A 14,360-nucleotide genomic window follows, 5' to 3' on the forward strand; every position below is an offset into this window, starting at 1 on the left:
TCTTTGTTCATTCTTTCCATTAAGGAAGTAGTGTAGAACATGAATGTTTACATTATTTCTGTAACTGGAAATTTCATCATCAGTGTTCTATTATTCAAGGGATTGAAACTAGGACTCTGATGTAATCTGTAAAATCTTAGTGCTTATTGTATGTATTAAGAAGGGAATCACCAAGGAATTGGGGTTCTTGATTAATGTATCAACCAAGATAGTAAGGAATTACTTCTTGGTGATAATAAGAAGATTGATTGACATCACATGGGAGATAATTCATGATTTGATCGATTCTTACATAAGTTTATGGTTGAGGGACATTGATTTCCTGACTACTTGTTGTAAAATTATAATTCACATTTTAGTTATTTTACCAATTCTAAGTATAATTCAAATTCTGGTGACAATTATCAATGCATTCAATGAATTCTTGTTTGATTCAACTTAATTATTAGTTGGTGTTTGAACACAAATTCTCGTGGGAACGATCTTTACTTATCATTTTATTACTTGTACGACTAGCACACTTGCTAAAGTTGCAACAAATAACCTCACATTCCCACTAATATTTCATAACTAACCAAATACAACCTCAATAAAATTAACTTAATTTTTTTGGAAAAATATAGGTCTACCAAACAATTTTTTAGTAACATTCCAGTAAAATATATTTCCAACTACTTTCCGATAATAATTATTTCTCGAATAAAAAAAAAAAAAAAGTTTCTCCTTTAACAAATGTCCTTTATGTAACCCGCTAGCCCCCCGTTGGCTTCACCGATTCCGAAATAGCGTTAGGAAAAAACAACCCTTGCTTGATTCTTCTCCATGTAGGTTTCTGCAGAAGTAGCATTTGAGTTATGTACCCAACAAATTGAAATTGTTAGATAATAATACACAATACATGGATATTTCTACTTCAGAAAGAAATGTGGAGCGCAAATTCACTTTCTAAACTAACTCATCCTTGAGAGCATTGTGCTGAAGATGTCGGCTTCATATCTACTGTATTCCTTTTGCTTGCGTTTCAGCTCTTTGTATTCAAGCTTAATCTCTCTGACAATAAGCCAAGCCAAACAAACAGATAATTAATTGTTCATTGTTCAATACAGAATATGTTTTGTCAATGAAAATATGTTAACCTTATGCATGTCAAGAGCAGAAGTTACATAGGGTAGTCTTTGAAAGTGCAATGTATGGTACCTGTTATTTGGATCAGTAATCAGAGCTCTTCTAATGTCAGCCTCAGCTTTCTCCAATTCTGATGTTTTCAGGTATGCCTGGCATCTTCTGTATAGAGCCTTGACATTTAAAGGGTCTTGTTCTAGGACCTGTGTATTTTGATTATTTCCAAGCATTCAAGTTATTGTCATTTATTGCAATGTCAATGTCTTCTGATGCATTCATGCGCACATATTAGTTTTAGTAGCACCTCTAGTAGAGAAAACTACTACTTTCACCTTTCCACTTTCCTTTTTACTCACTTTCGTGCATTGTGCATGTTAAAGGCATTATTTGCATCAGAACATTTATAAACAATTGTTTTTTATGACTCGTCAGGATGAGATAGGACTCTAAAAGTGAGTTCCCTTCTATTTCATTTCTCTCTTCATAGTGAGCATGGATACATCCTTTATCAAATATGCCAAAAAATAACTTACTTATACTATCTTTATATTTATGGTTATTTTCATTATCCCATTTTTTTTCCCTTTTTTGATAAGGGAGTAGATACTCCCGTGGCACCCGAAATGTGCTCCTCACCAGGGACATAGAGAAGGGAGAAAGTGAAAATACTCAAAATAAGATCAGAGAATACCTTTGTGCATAGTCTGGTAGCTTCTGTGTATTCTTCCAATTTAAGTTTACATGCAGCATTGTTCAAATTACAGGACAATCTTAAGGTATTAGCCTGACGCTTCTCATCTTCATTGAATGAGTGATCAAACTCAATGTATTTTACAGCCTACAATATCAATGTAGTCTATTCTGTTATACACCAAATTAAATGACAGTAAGATGCTTTTATGCAAAGATTTACCAATCCTCATTATACATTTCTGACTATCTCGCTATTAATGAATTAACTTACCTTTTCATATTTCTTGGATGCGCGCTTGAAATTTTCAGCCTTGAACAACAGATTTCCATCATGCTTCTTCCTCTCACCAGCTTCTAGTTTCTCTTGAGTATCCATTTTCCAAAATGGCTTCTCCTGCTCACATCAGAATCACTTGAGAACAATAACTTTGCATAAGTAGTGCTGCTGGTTTCACCTTTTAGTTTATGTCATTCAAAATCCATTTTAAACTACGAGTCATGAAATGAAATAAAATAATATATTTGTTGCCTGTAGTCCCCATTTTCCAAATTCCTTAAGATAGCAAATTGGTCACTTGAAGCAATAAGTTATAGAACAATAAATAAAAGATATATATACTCACATCTAAGGAATAAATAGGCAGAGAGTTATTACATGATATCAAAGAGTTATATCAAAGAATGTTAATAACACATTGACATAAATTTTGGCCGTTTTAAGTCCCAGTTTCAGCAGCCAGAGGACTACCAGAGGTGTTCTACTGTTTCTAACTGCTTGTCCAACATAAGAAAGTTAAGAACATTAAGAAGGACCGTTACTTAAAGATAACTAAACATTTTTATCTTCTTGGTTAGTTGATAGATTCAGAAAACCTAAATAGACGGACTAAGAAATTGAGAAAATTGAACAAAAGGGGAAAAAAAAGCCTTGTGTTGGCGTTTTGAATTGATTGATACCTCTGTCATTGTATGTTTAGAAAACTCAACACATATTTTCTTCTATATTTTAATGGAACTGATATAAGCAATACATAGAAGCAACTAACCTTAACGAAATCAACCAATTCAACTTCATAATAAAGGACTTTATTATTTGTTGTGTTTCCCTGTGAATTATTATGGTCACACAAATATTCAGCATTGATAGTCACCATAGCTTGTTCTGCTTTTTTCATTGTCAGTATTGCTCTTTCTAGACCCTCAGGTACCTGTTCTGAAAATCCATACAACAAAGAAATTCAAAGATTAAAAAGAAAGAAAGACAGTAACTACTAACAAATGTACATGCCCCGTGATAATATACAACAACAAAAGTATACCTTCCAGGATTGTGAACTCAAAAGGTTCTTCATCTGATCCTTTCCTCTCAATAATTGTACCATCTTCTCGTTTACACAAATATATAACTGCAGAAAGTAAAAACATTAATTAAGAACCTTATTTATCCAACCTTCAACTTCTGTTACAAAATTAGGAAAACATTCATATTTGCAGAGATGGACAAAAGATCATGTTCATGAGATATAGGTTACCTTTCACTTGGGATTCTTCATTAGGACGATCAAGCCCCTCACCGGCTTTCTTAATTTTTTTTATTATCTTCTTATCTCCCGTGACATCGGTAACAATTTTCCATGATACCAACTCAAGTTTAATGGTAGTTATATTACAATCTGGTAGGAGACAATCATCAAGCTTAGTGGTTCTATTTGAGTTTTGACTGAGTCCATCTGCAAAATAATGTTCTGCTATTACTGAATGGTTCCAATGAATAACCTAATAGTGCAACGCAAACAAAATGGAGACGTAAAATTATGGGAAACATGCATACTTCATCCAAAATAAAGAGTGACTTCTACTTAACTTACACAAGAATTTCATAGCTAGCTCTGCCACCTCACCCTTTCTCATTGTCTTTACTGCTATACTCATGGCAGGACAAAGATAGCCTGATCCAAACACACATATTTAAGCATTCCACAAATGGATCAAATTGTTTTTTTTTTTTAAACACCTAACAAAATTTCTCAGTAGTTCTATATAATACTATAAAAATAGATAATGAAAGCAAAGTCAACACTAAAACACATTCCCTGTAATAAGCATGTAACTATGGCAATAATAGAAAAAATTTCAAACACTTAAACTTACCATCGCTTACATTAAACTCCACTCCTTGATCAGACTGAAAGTGCATTCCATTTGCTAGCCTTGCTTCATATTTCACTGTAATAAGCAATTTAAGTACAAGTTTAGTTATATATATTTCTTAGTGGCCAGGCTTGTTTATAGCATGTGAAGATTGCAATAAGTTCACTTAAATATATGACTCGTTGATAATATAAAAACATTAATCATCATGGTTATTACCTAGCACCTCATCAGCCTCTCTGGGAGTAGCCCATCCTTCTCCTTCCCTTATTATCTTTTTCATGATTCCTCCATCGCCAGTCAAGTCCCTGATGGAACTCCAAGACAGCATTTCAATGTCAAAAATGAGAGTTGCATTGGGAGGAATCAATGGTGGAGAACCTTCCACCCCATATGCCAAGTTAGGTGGTATTTTGAAGATTGCTCTCTCCCCTTTCTTCATGGTGGCAACTCCTTCATCCCAACCTTTGATAACTTCACCTGGAAGAAAATTAAATAACTTGGCCTAATGACACTGTCTATTCATGGATTAACAGTGAAAGCTGAATCAATGAATATGATTTCCATTTCATTATCCACGTTGCATACTCAACTAGTTTATAATTTAATGACTTTTTTTTTTTCACCTGTAATTCATGCAATAAATAAAGTGCTTACTTTGGCCTAATTTGAAATGAAACGAAGACCCTTTATCATAACTGGATTCAAGAGATGCTCCGTTTTCAACTTGTCCTCTGAAATGAACTGTAATGTAAAAAAAAAAAAAAAAAAAGAAGGTTGCTTGATTGGCTTGGTTGCTCATAGAAGTGAATATGAGAAGGTGAAAATTTTGAAAAATTTACAATGACCATTTTTATGTTATGGCATAGACATTATGAATCATGAGCTGAAATATAAAAAAAGAGAAAAGAAAAGAAAAGTGAAGTGTATGAAAGAGTTGTGGGGTGTTATGGTTTCACCTTCGACTTCGTCTCCAGAGAATGGAGTCTGCCAAGTGACTCCTTTTCTGAGAATCCTTTTTGTGAGACCTTCATTTCCAATTTCCTTCAGAGGGAATTCTGAGTCTTTAGTGTTCAGTTCATTTTCCAGAGAGTGGCTTAGCTGAGAGAATGCCATTGAAGTAAGAGAAAGAGAAAAAAAGGAAGAGCTTAGAGTTCGTAACATAGGATAAGCAGTTGTTGGTTTCCCTCCTTTTGGAGCTTTCGGTTGAAAGATATTTCCATCGTCGTTATAATTACGTGAAATACTACTCTTATTTTACACATGACCATAGTTATCTCATTTGCTCTCACTTTTTAAAATCGCATCCTTTCTTTTTTTCTTTTTCTTTTTTTAATGGTGGACTCCACTTAAACTCTCTTTATAGTATGAGAAAATTACTCCATATAACATAAGACTAATATTTTCCTATTTTGAGAAAAACTATTGTGTAAATTTTCTTTTCTACACACCTTTTGATAATTGTACAACTTTTTTTATTTTTTAGATGGTGGGCCATCACTATGTGTCAATGACATAAGATTTCTTCTCTCATGCAACATAAGACTAAATAAACCCAATTATTTAAGTACATATTTTTTATTTATATTTATTTTCATTTACTTTTTATTTATGTTTATGACTTGATTTCTAAATTTATATAATGGGTTCGCTTTTTCTACATTCAATGTAGATAACTTATCTACAGTGAGTCCAAAACGACGTCGTTTTGAGGCGAAAATCAATGTATATTTACAGTTATAATTTATTTCAGGGTTATAATAGCCTTTTTCATTATAATTTTTTAATTTTTCAATCCAAAACGACGTCGTTTTGGGAGAAAATGCAAATAACTTATCTACATTCACTTTAGAAACATTAAAGCTTTATATAATTTTTATTATCTCTTAATCCTCTTTATGTTTTATTTTAATAGTTTAAAATTTTAATTTAATTTAAGTTTATAAATTTAAAGACGATCGTACCTATCTCTCTCTTTATGCATATATATACGTATTCGTGATTGAATTTCTTCCTTCTGGAGTCCATTGTTCTCCGGGTTAGGTTGAAGCAGCCCAAATAAGGCCTAATGAAGGAACCCCAGTAGCTTGTGTTTGCTTAGATTTCAAATCCTATTTCAATTTGGATCACAATACAAAAATTGACCCAAATTTGTTAAAAGCCCAACCAGTGCCAATTAATGCATATCATTAATTTCAATTCCTCACCTCTTTTTGCAGACCAAAAAGAGAAAAAAACACCTCACCTCATTTTGCGCTATAATACATTCTAACTGTAATTACAAATTCGGAAATTCCTAATCATGCAGAATTACTTAGTTAGTATTATAAATTTCGGACATTAAGTCACTTAAATTATTTGTTAACACAAATATTATTAAACGTATAATAACTAGCAACTGCTAATTATATATATAAGGATAAAATTCTTTAACTCCGGTATCAAACTTTGAAATTTAACATCAAATTCTAATTGTTTGATTTTCTCTAATCAATGATTATCATTTATTGGGAACCAAACTTATTTTATTTTATTTTTTTGTAATAAGAACCAAACTTATTAATTAATTATTGATTCTCAATAATAATAATAGTTGATTGACGAAAATCAACGATTAGGATTTGGTGTCAAATTTCAAAATTTGACACAAGTGTGTGTCACCAAATCTCAAAATTTGACACAAGTGTGTGTGTGGAATACGATCAGTTTATACCGGTGTAACAATCAGTTTATACAGGTGTAACAATAATAAGTCTTATACCAAATATTAATCGTTGATTTCTTTGTATTTACCGTTTATGACTCACAAAAATTAAATGTTAAGATGTGGTGTAAGATTTATTATTCTTACACTAGTGTAAGTTGATCATGACTATATATATGTGGTAAAATATTTCTAAGCTGTTTTACATACAATAATGACAGGTGTATGGTTATGATTCTCCATATTTAATATTTTCACATATATATATATATGACAAGTATTTGATTTCTACACGTACAATATGAGATAAACTTATTTGTGCATGAGAAAACGTGGGTAATAATACACAAATAAGTTTATCTCATATTGTACGTGTAGAAATCAAATACTTGTCATATATATATATATATATATATATATATATATATATATAAAAGGTAGGATCCTTTGACATTGGTGTCAAATTTCAAGTTTGACACTTCATCTGAGAGCCGTTGATCAAAAAAGATCAACGACTCAGATTTGTAAGCATGTGACACCATTGATCTTTTTTGATCTAACGGCTCTCAAATGAAGTGTCAAATTTAAAATTTGATACTGATGTTAAAGGATCCTACTCCTCTTTCTCTCTCTATATATAAATGTATATATATAGGTAGAAATGCTTGTTATATTTTTGTATTATATTACTCATCTTATTAGAAATATTTTAATTTTTATCATAATTTAACTCATATTAAATCTCTTCGTTATACATGCTTAGTTCCATCATCGTTCAACAACAATTGGATCTTAAAATTATTTTGAACCTCTCTTCTTCTTTTTTTATTTATTTAATAATCAGTATGCTTTTGAAAACATTACATTTTTACACATTTTCCTTATGGGAAATTAAAATGAAGAGTATGGGTAGAAACAGGGTAGGCAGGCTTTACTTTGTTTAAGTAAAGTTAGGCCTATTTTGCAAAGCGTTGGCATCAACGTCACTTTTTTTTTTTTCCATCAACCTAAATATTTTTTTACAAAAATATAGAAGTTTGGTCTAACTTCAAAGCTTATTAAAAAAAAACTTATATTACATGAAAACCTTTAAATAAATAAAGGAATTTATATTTTTAACTTTTCAAATAAGTATAAATTTTAACAAAATTATTATATTTTATATGAAATTAGGATAGTCTATAATTAAAAAATATATAAGTATTATAAATTTTTAATTATATACATAAATAAACAAAATAAGTCAGTCTATTTGAAAAAATACACTATTTTTTCAAATAAAAAAAAAAAAACTAGCAATAGCTTACTTAGTGTAATGAGTTTTTCATAAAATTTAAACCTAACTATTTAGTTAAATATGTTTGGTTAAAATATGCTACAAATAATTTTAAGTTATAAATTCCTAATAGATTGTTTGTCTATATATGGTCTCCATAGAAAATAGAGAAATAAACTCTTTAGTATTCACAAGGCTTATCACTATGGTTACAATCTTCATATATTTTGTGTCCGGAACATATTCCATCCACTTAGCATGTGACTCGCACACACATACATTCCTGATTCATACCAATTGAACTTTTGACTGAAGAGCCTGGACCATATCTTGCCAATTATCTCTATCTTTACACCATAAATATATTTACTAGCTCTTCGGTTAAACATGATATGTTCACCTCCGAACACTTTTTAAAAGAAAAAAAGTGTAAATAAAAAGTTATGAAAACATGTTGTATAAATAACATTATTGTTTTTAAACTCGCATCATAAAAAAATATTATTTCTTAAATCTTATGGGGAGTGATATATATGTGAGAAATTATCACTCCTGCTCTTTAATATTCAAGAATCTGGAGATTTTATTTATTTATTTGGTATGAAAATATTTTTACTATGATTTAAAGTTTCAATCTGTGACTGCCACCAGGACAAATTTTAGTGTTCTGTTAAATCATTTCATATAAAGGAGCTTTCACTGTCTCCCATGCTCTCAAACTTGTTATGTGTACACGAAAGATATTGGTCGAGGAAAAGACATGTAATTTAAAGCCAACTCGCAAATATTGAAATTAAGATACAGTGTCTTATTAACCATGAAGAATTCAGTCTCTGTTTTCCATATATGTTGATGTTGTCGTTGAAGAAGTGTTCCATTTCATCATTTACACTTGAACATCTAGAGTTAGATCCACTACCATACTTTTACCACACAAAACAAAAAGCAGTAATAATAATAATTAAAGAATATCCAATAATTATCTCCCAACTCTCAATCTCAACCACATGAATTAATTCATGCATATATACCAGTCAACCTCTAAAGTAGATAGGGAAAAAAAGAGAGAAGAAAAGCTACATTGATAAATGGAGGTTGGCCATTATTTCAGGTGGTGTGCCAGACTGCCAGTGACATCCATATCACATGCATGATTAAATTATTAGAGTTTAATTTTGATATAACAACTATATCTTTTTAAGGAAGTCTATAAAACAAAATAAGTAGAATGTGAGGACAAGTAGAGCCGGCCATTACAAGATCATAATTCTGAAAAGGATATTACTTTATGAATCGTTGTCATCTTGTAAACCAATAAACTTACTCCCAGTGAGAATAATGTAGACAACGTATCATAAAGGCTAATGACCTAGTTTATTTTTATATTATTTTCACTTAAACTAATTTAACACAGTTAAGGCTGGAATTTTAAGGAAAACTTATTTTGCCTTGAATATATATATATATATATATATATATATATATATATATATATATATATATATTCAAACTTTTAGTTTGACATATATTGAGGTGTCATATGAGGACATATTCTAGTAGAGCCGGGCATTACAAGATTATAATTCTAAAAAGGATATTAGTTTATGAATCATTGTCATCTTTTAGTTTAGGATATCTAAAACAAAAACAAATTTAACACAGTTAAGGCTCTACTAGTTTATGATATCTTTTAGTTTAGAATATCCTTTCTAAAAGGGATAATCTAGTAAACCCGGCCATTATAAGATATCACAGTTCTTATATGAGCCACGAGGTGTCAAACTTTTATCCATCTTTAATTTGTTTTATATATTAAATATAAATGGTCCTTGCATGCATTTTATTAATACAAAAAAAAATCATGCTTCATACATATATATATATATATATATATATATATAATTTATTATTGACTGATATAGTACATTTATATTTTATAAAACATTATATTCTATTAAAATTATACTAATTTGAACACTAAAATATTTAAATTCTTTGGCCAATTTAAAGGTGTGTTTTTAAATAAACTTTTCAATCGATCTTATTTTTGTTATGTTTTCATAAATTAAAAAATGAGGCCAAGTAAAAAAAATTATTTTCAAAAATTATTATTTTTTGAATATTATCCATCGATTCATTGATTATTCGACTAGTCTGATTCGAGCCGGATAGGACCACATGGGTAGCAAAGCCCTCCGTACCAAGTTTTAATACAACTTTTCAATAAACTTTTGAAATAAACCTTTCAATTGGTCTAGTTTTTGTTATATTTTCATAAATTTAAAAAAATGAGGCCTATTTTCATAAATAATTATTTTTTGGATATTATCCCTCAATTCATCGATTACTTGACAAGTTTGATGGCATCCAAGTTGGACTATATGGATAGCAAATCTCTTCCTACCAAGTTTTAATAAACTTTATTTTTAGAACTCGAACTCGATATCACGGGTAAGTTGAAATAACCTCTTACTAGTTGATCCACATATTTAGTGATTATTATTATTATTATAATTATAATTATTATCATCATCATTACTTGAGCTCCACTTCCAATTAATTGCGCTAATCAAGTTTTCAGAATACAAAATAAGAAGACACACTTATTGTTGACCCATTGCCCATAGTATAACCAATTCACAGATTGATGCAAGAAAATTGGAGCTAATCATAATTATGACCTATTAGGCATGACTCGCATGATTAAAGATTCAACAATTTGAAATCTAATATATTACAACTAATTAAATCTAAGTCCAGATGATGCCGCAGATTTGATTGTAATTTATTTGCTAAAAAATTTAAAGCAACAAATTTATTGTGATTTGAAATCTAATATTTGTGATGTGTTTTAAATTTGGAATTATCAGATAATAGGTTAATTATAATTAATTTTATCATTATTTTTAGACACTTTATTTATTTTTAGGACTTTATTTTATCATTATGATTTCCCTTATTTTTAGAATTTTAAATTAATTTATTATTAGTCTATAAAATAATATTTAATACTCTTATTATAGGAGTTAAATATTTTTATATTTTGATAATTATAATTGTGAATGAAGAATTTCTCATTTATTAAACTTTCTATTTAACCACTTTGTTATGCACTTTGGGCCTGAGAAGCCAGAGTCTGATAATATGATTCCATTCAGATAATACGAATAGATCATTGTGACTTGTGGCCACCAGAAGGAACTTGATTAAGGTTCAGCTAAGCTACGAATTAAAATTGATTCATACTATCCACCAAAATAGTTAAAAAATAAAAATGATTCATACTTAAAATTAAGGAGTGGGAATCTGTTGATCTTACTTAATTAAAAAAACTGAAAACTTCTATTTTTATGATTAAAATATTATTTGCAAATTAAAATTTGCGGCATAAAACGAGTCAAGTGAACCAGTGGAAAAAAATAGTTGTGTTATGTCAGAAAATAGCAGTTATTGCTATCTTACTGCAGTTCCAAATCAAATTATCTATATACATTCTCTCTCCAAAGTTTTTATATCTTATTACGAACACATTTGAATATGGCACACCACCTAGCATACATGACAATAACGACTCTTTTATCTCCTTGTGGTTTTTAATTGTTCATTTTTCGTAATTGGTATCGGGATATTAATTTATTGTGCCGTGCCCTGTCCCTCGAGTTACATCTTTTTTATTTTTTTATTTTTTAAATCAGTGCCACGAATCCCACCCGAGAGTATTTTATTAAATTTTTTTTTTTTTGAAAAAAGATTGTCAGGGCCCCATGGAACTTATTAACTTTTTTTTTTTTTTTTTTTGGTAAACATTAATTTCTTTTAAATGTGAGGGCAAAACGATTTACAAATGCGGTTAATGGATGTTAAACCCGTGGCACCCCTCACAGGAACTTGAAACACTAACTTCTAAGCCACAAGAAATTATTAGTTAAAATGTACCTATTATAAAGTTTATTATATATCTAATATAACATTACTATAAAAATAACTTTAATTATTTTTTATTGGAGAATATATATCTTAACAAATTAAAAAAATAAAATTTGATAATTTTTTTCGAAAGATAATTTTTCCTGATATAAATTTTTTTATTTGATTCATTTATTTTAAAGTATTTATTTATTTTAATCTAAAATTATATGAATGAGATAAGTTTTTTATTCTGAAAGTATTAATTCATTAAAATATATAAATTTAATTTTATATCAATACATAAATAATAAATTTAACCTAATCAAAATATATTAAATGCAAGTTTAAAAAAAATCTTCGGTTTTAGAATTTGTTTATTTATTCTGATAGACCTATTTTTATATTTATTTATTATATAATCTTATATACATTCGATTTAACTTTTAATAATAAAATGTAAATAAAAATAAAGAACATCATAATAAGGAAAAATCATGTTTACAGATTATATTCATATACACATATATATATATATATAATTCACGATTTATAATTATTTATAGAATTTGAAATTATAATTGACATATTTTGATCATTTTGTTTAAACTTATATTTTGAAGATATTGTTGTAAATAAGACAAGTATACGGTCGTTTCCAAATAATAAAGTGATGTGCGGATATCGTTCTTATGAGGACTAAATTCAAGCAATAATTCTTTTATTTTATCTAAGTTTGACAATTCAAAAGTGGTTTAAACATGTAACCAATATTTAATTAAAAATCAATTAAAGATGCAAATATAAGATATTGATTAAAAGATTATCTTGAGATTAAGAATAAAAATACAGTTAGGGTTTCCTTCACCTCTGATTCCTCATAAGTGAATTAAATTCAATAAAATTCTAACTATCTTGTTATCAAATGATTCATCATTTAAATAATAATTGGTTAATTTCCTTATGTCTTGGTTATTTAATCCTTTAACCTAATTAGAATCCTAATTTTTTAGAAATCTCTTTTAGATTAAGCCTTATGCATGATGAATCTCACAAATTTACAACTCTCACATGTCTATGTCTAGAACATGCAAAAATTGGTATTTATCATAGTCCAGATTAAGATCCCAAATATTTCTACTTAAAACTCAACCTTCTTTATTCTTGTACGGTTCATCAAGTCATACAAAAAATTGAACAAATCATTCAGGAAAAACACATAATAATTGAGAAAGATTTTTATTGAAAAACAACTTAACTCAAATAAGAGTTAACATCGGATCCATATCCCTAACTACAAAAAGATTTAACCAGACATTTTCAAATCAAAAGAAAAATAGAAAATAAGGATTCCCTAAAACTCCATCTCTATAGGTTAATGGTGAAACTCCTTGAATGTATTTTTAATTAGGGATGTGCATGGATCGAACCGAACCAAATTTTTTGAAAAATCGAACCGAATTGGTTTAAATGGTTCGAATAAAAAATGGTTCAAAATTGGTTCGGTTCAAAATTGGTTCGGTTCGGAACCGGTTCGAGTCGACCCTATTTTGAAAAGAAAAGAAAATTAAAATTTAAAAAATAAAGTTATAAAAATCAAATTGATTCGGTTTGAAAACGGTTTGGTTCGGTTCAAAATGGTTCGGTTCATGAACTGATTATTTAAAAGCCGGTTATATATATATATATATATATATATATATATATATTGATAACAACATCCAAATAATATACTTAGTTAAAAGTGTTTGTTTTGTATAATACATCCAAATGTAAAATAGCATTAACTTTTGAAAAAAGTCCTAAAATAAGCAAGGCACAAAACATAATTTTTTCAAAAGTTCATCAAAATGGCTCTTATGATGTTTGGAATTATTACTTCAACAAAGGCTTGTTCTAACCCTATTTGGATGAATTTTTTTTATTCTCGAAAAGCTATTTTTTTTTTCAAAAAAAAGAATCCTCATTGTTACAAATTAGTGTATGGATGTCTACTTTTTAAAAAAGGAGAAGTAACATAAAAAGCTAAAAATATGCTTTTTTAAGGTAAAATTTCCAATTTTTATAAAAAGTAGAAGTTAAAAGACAAATATTTTTTTGAAATCCAAATTTATCTCAACCGTAACCTATTTCATCACCTCTCGTCACCTCCTCTACCACCACTATTGTCATCACCACTGCCACACCCCACTATCACTACCACCACATCATCATCACTACGACCCTGCCACCGCCTCTGCTGCTACCAACACCACGCCACCCCACCACAACTGCTATTATCACCACCACATCGTCTTTGCTAATACACCACCATTGCCACAACATCACCAGCGCCTCCACACAACCATATTTGCTCCCATAATTTGGTTTTACATGTCACTTTTAGTAATTTTATAGATAAAAAGTGTTTTTTTTTTAATTTTAACATCCAAAAATTTTGTTAAAAGTATTTTTCGTATACTACATCCAAATGCAAAATAGCTTTACCTTTTTGAAAAAATTCCTTCT

The 14,360-nt window shown here is 29.1% G+C and overlaps 1 protein-coding gene across 1 annotated transcript; it reads right to left on the reverse strand.

Annotated features, from left to right (window-relative positions):
- Positions 1-746: 746 nt before the first annotated feature.
- LOC133312696 (peptidyl-prolyl cis-trans isomerase FKBP65-like) lies at positions 747-5,082 on the reverse strand. The gene is made up of 13 exons (XM_061513936.1): positions 4,926-5,082; positions 4,624-4,710; positions 4,186-4,446; positions 3,967-4,041; positions 3,684-3,764; positions 3,348-3,545; positions 3,135-3,221; positions 2,862-3,028; positions 2,087-2,209; positions 1,814-1,960; positions 1,198-1,325; positions 956-1,050; positions 747-832 (listed from the first exon to the last, which is right to left on the reverse strand). The coding sequence occupies exons 1-13, from the start codon at positions 5,080-5,082 to the stop codon at positions 789-791; spliced, it is 1,650 nt and encodes a 549-aa protein (XP_061369920.1). The 3' UTR covers positions 747-788.
- Positions 5,083-14,360: the final 9,278 nt, after the last annotated feature.

This window comes from Gastrolobium bilobum, unplaced genomic scaffold (genome assembly GCF_033153095.1).
Source record: "Gastrolobium bilobum isolate Gb01-03AN ecotype WA unplaced genomic scaffold, APGP_CSIRO_Gbil_v1 utg14484, whole genome shotgun sequence".
In the NCBI taxonomy this organism is placed as follows: Eukaryota; Viridiplantae; Streptophyta; class Magnoliopsida; order Fabales; family Fabaceae; genus Gastrolobium; species Gastrolobium bilobum.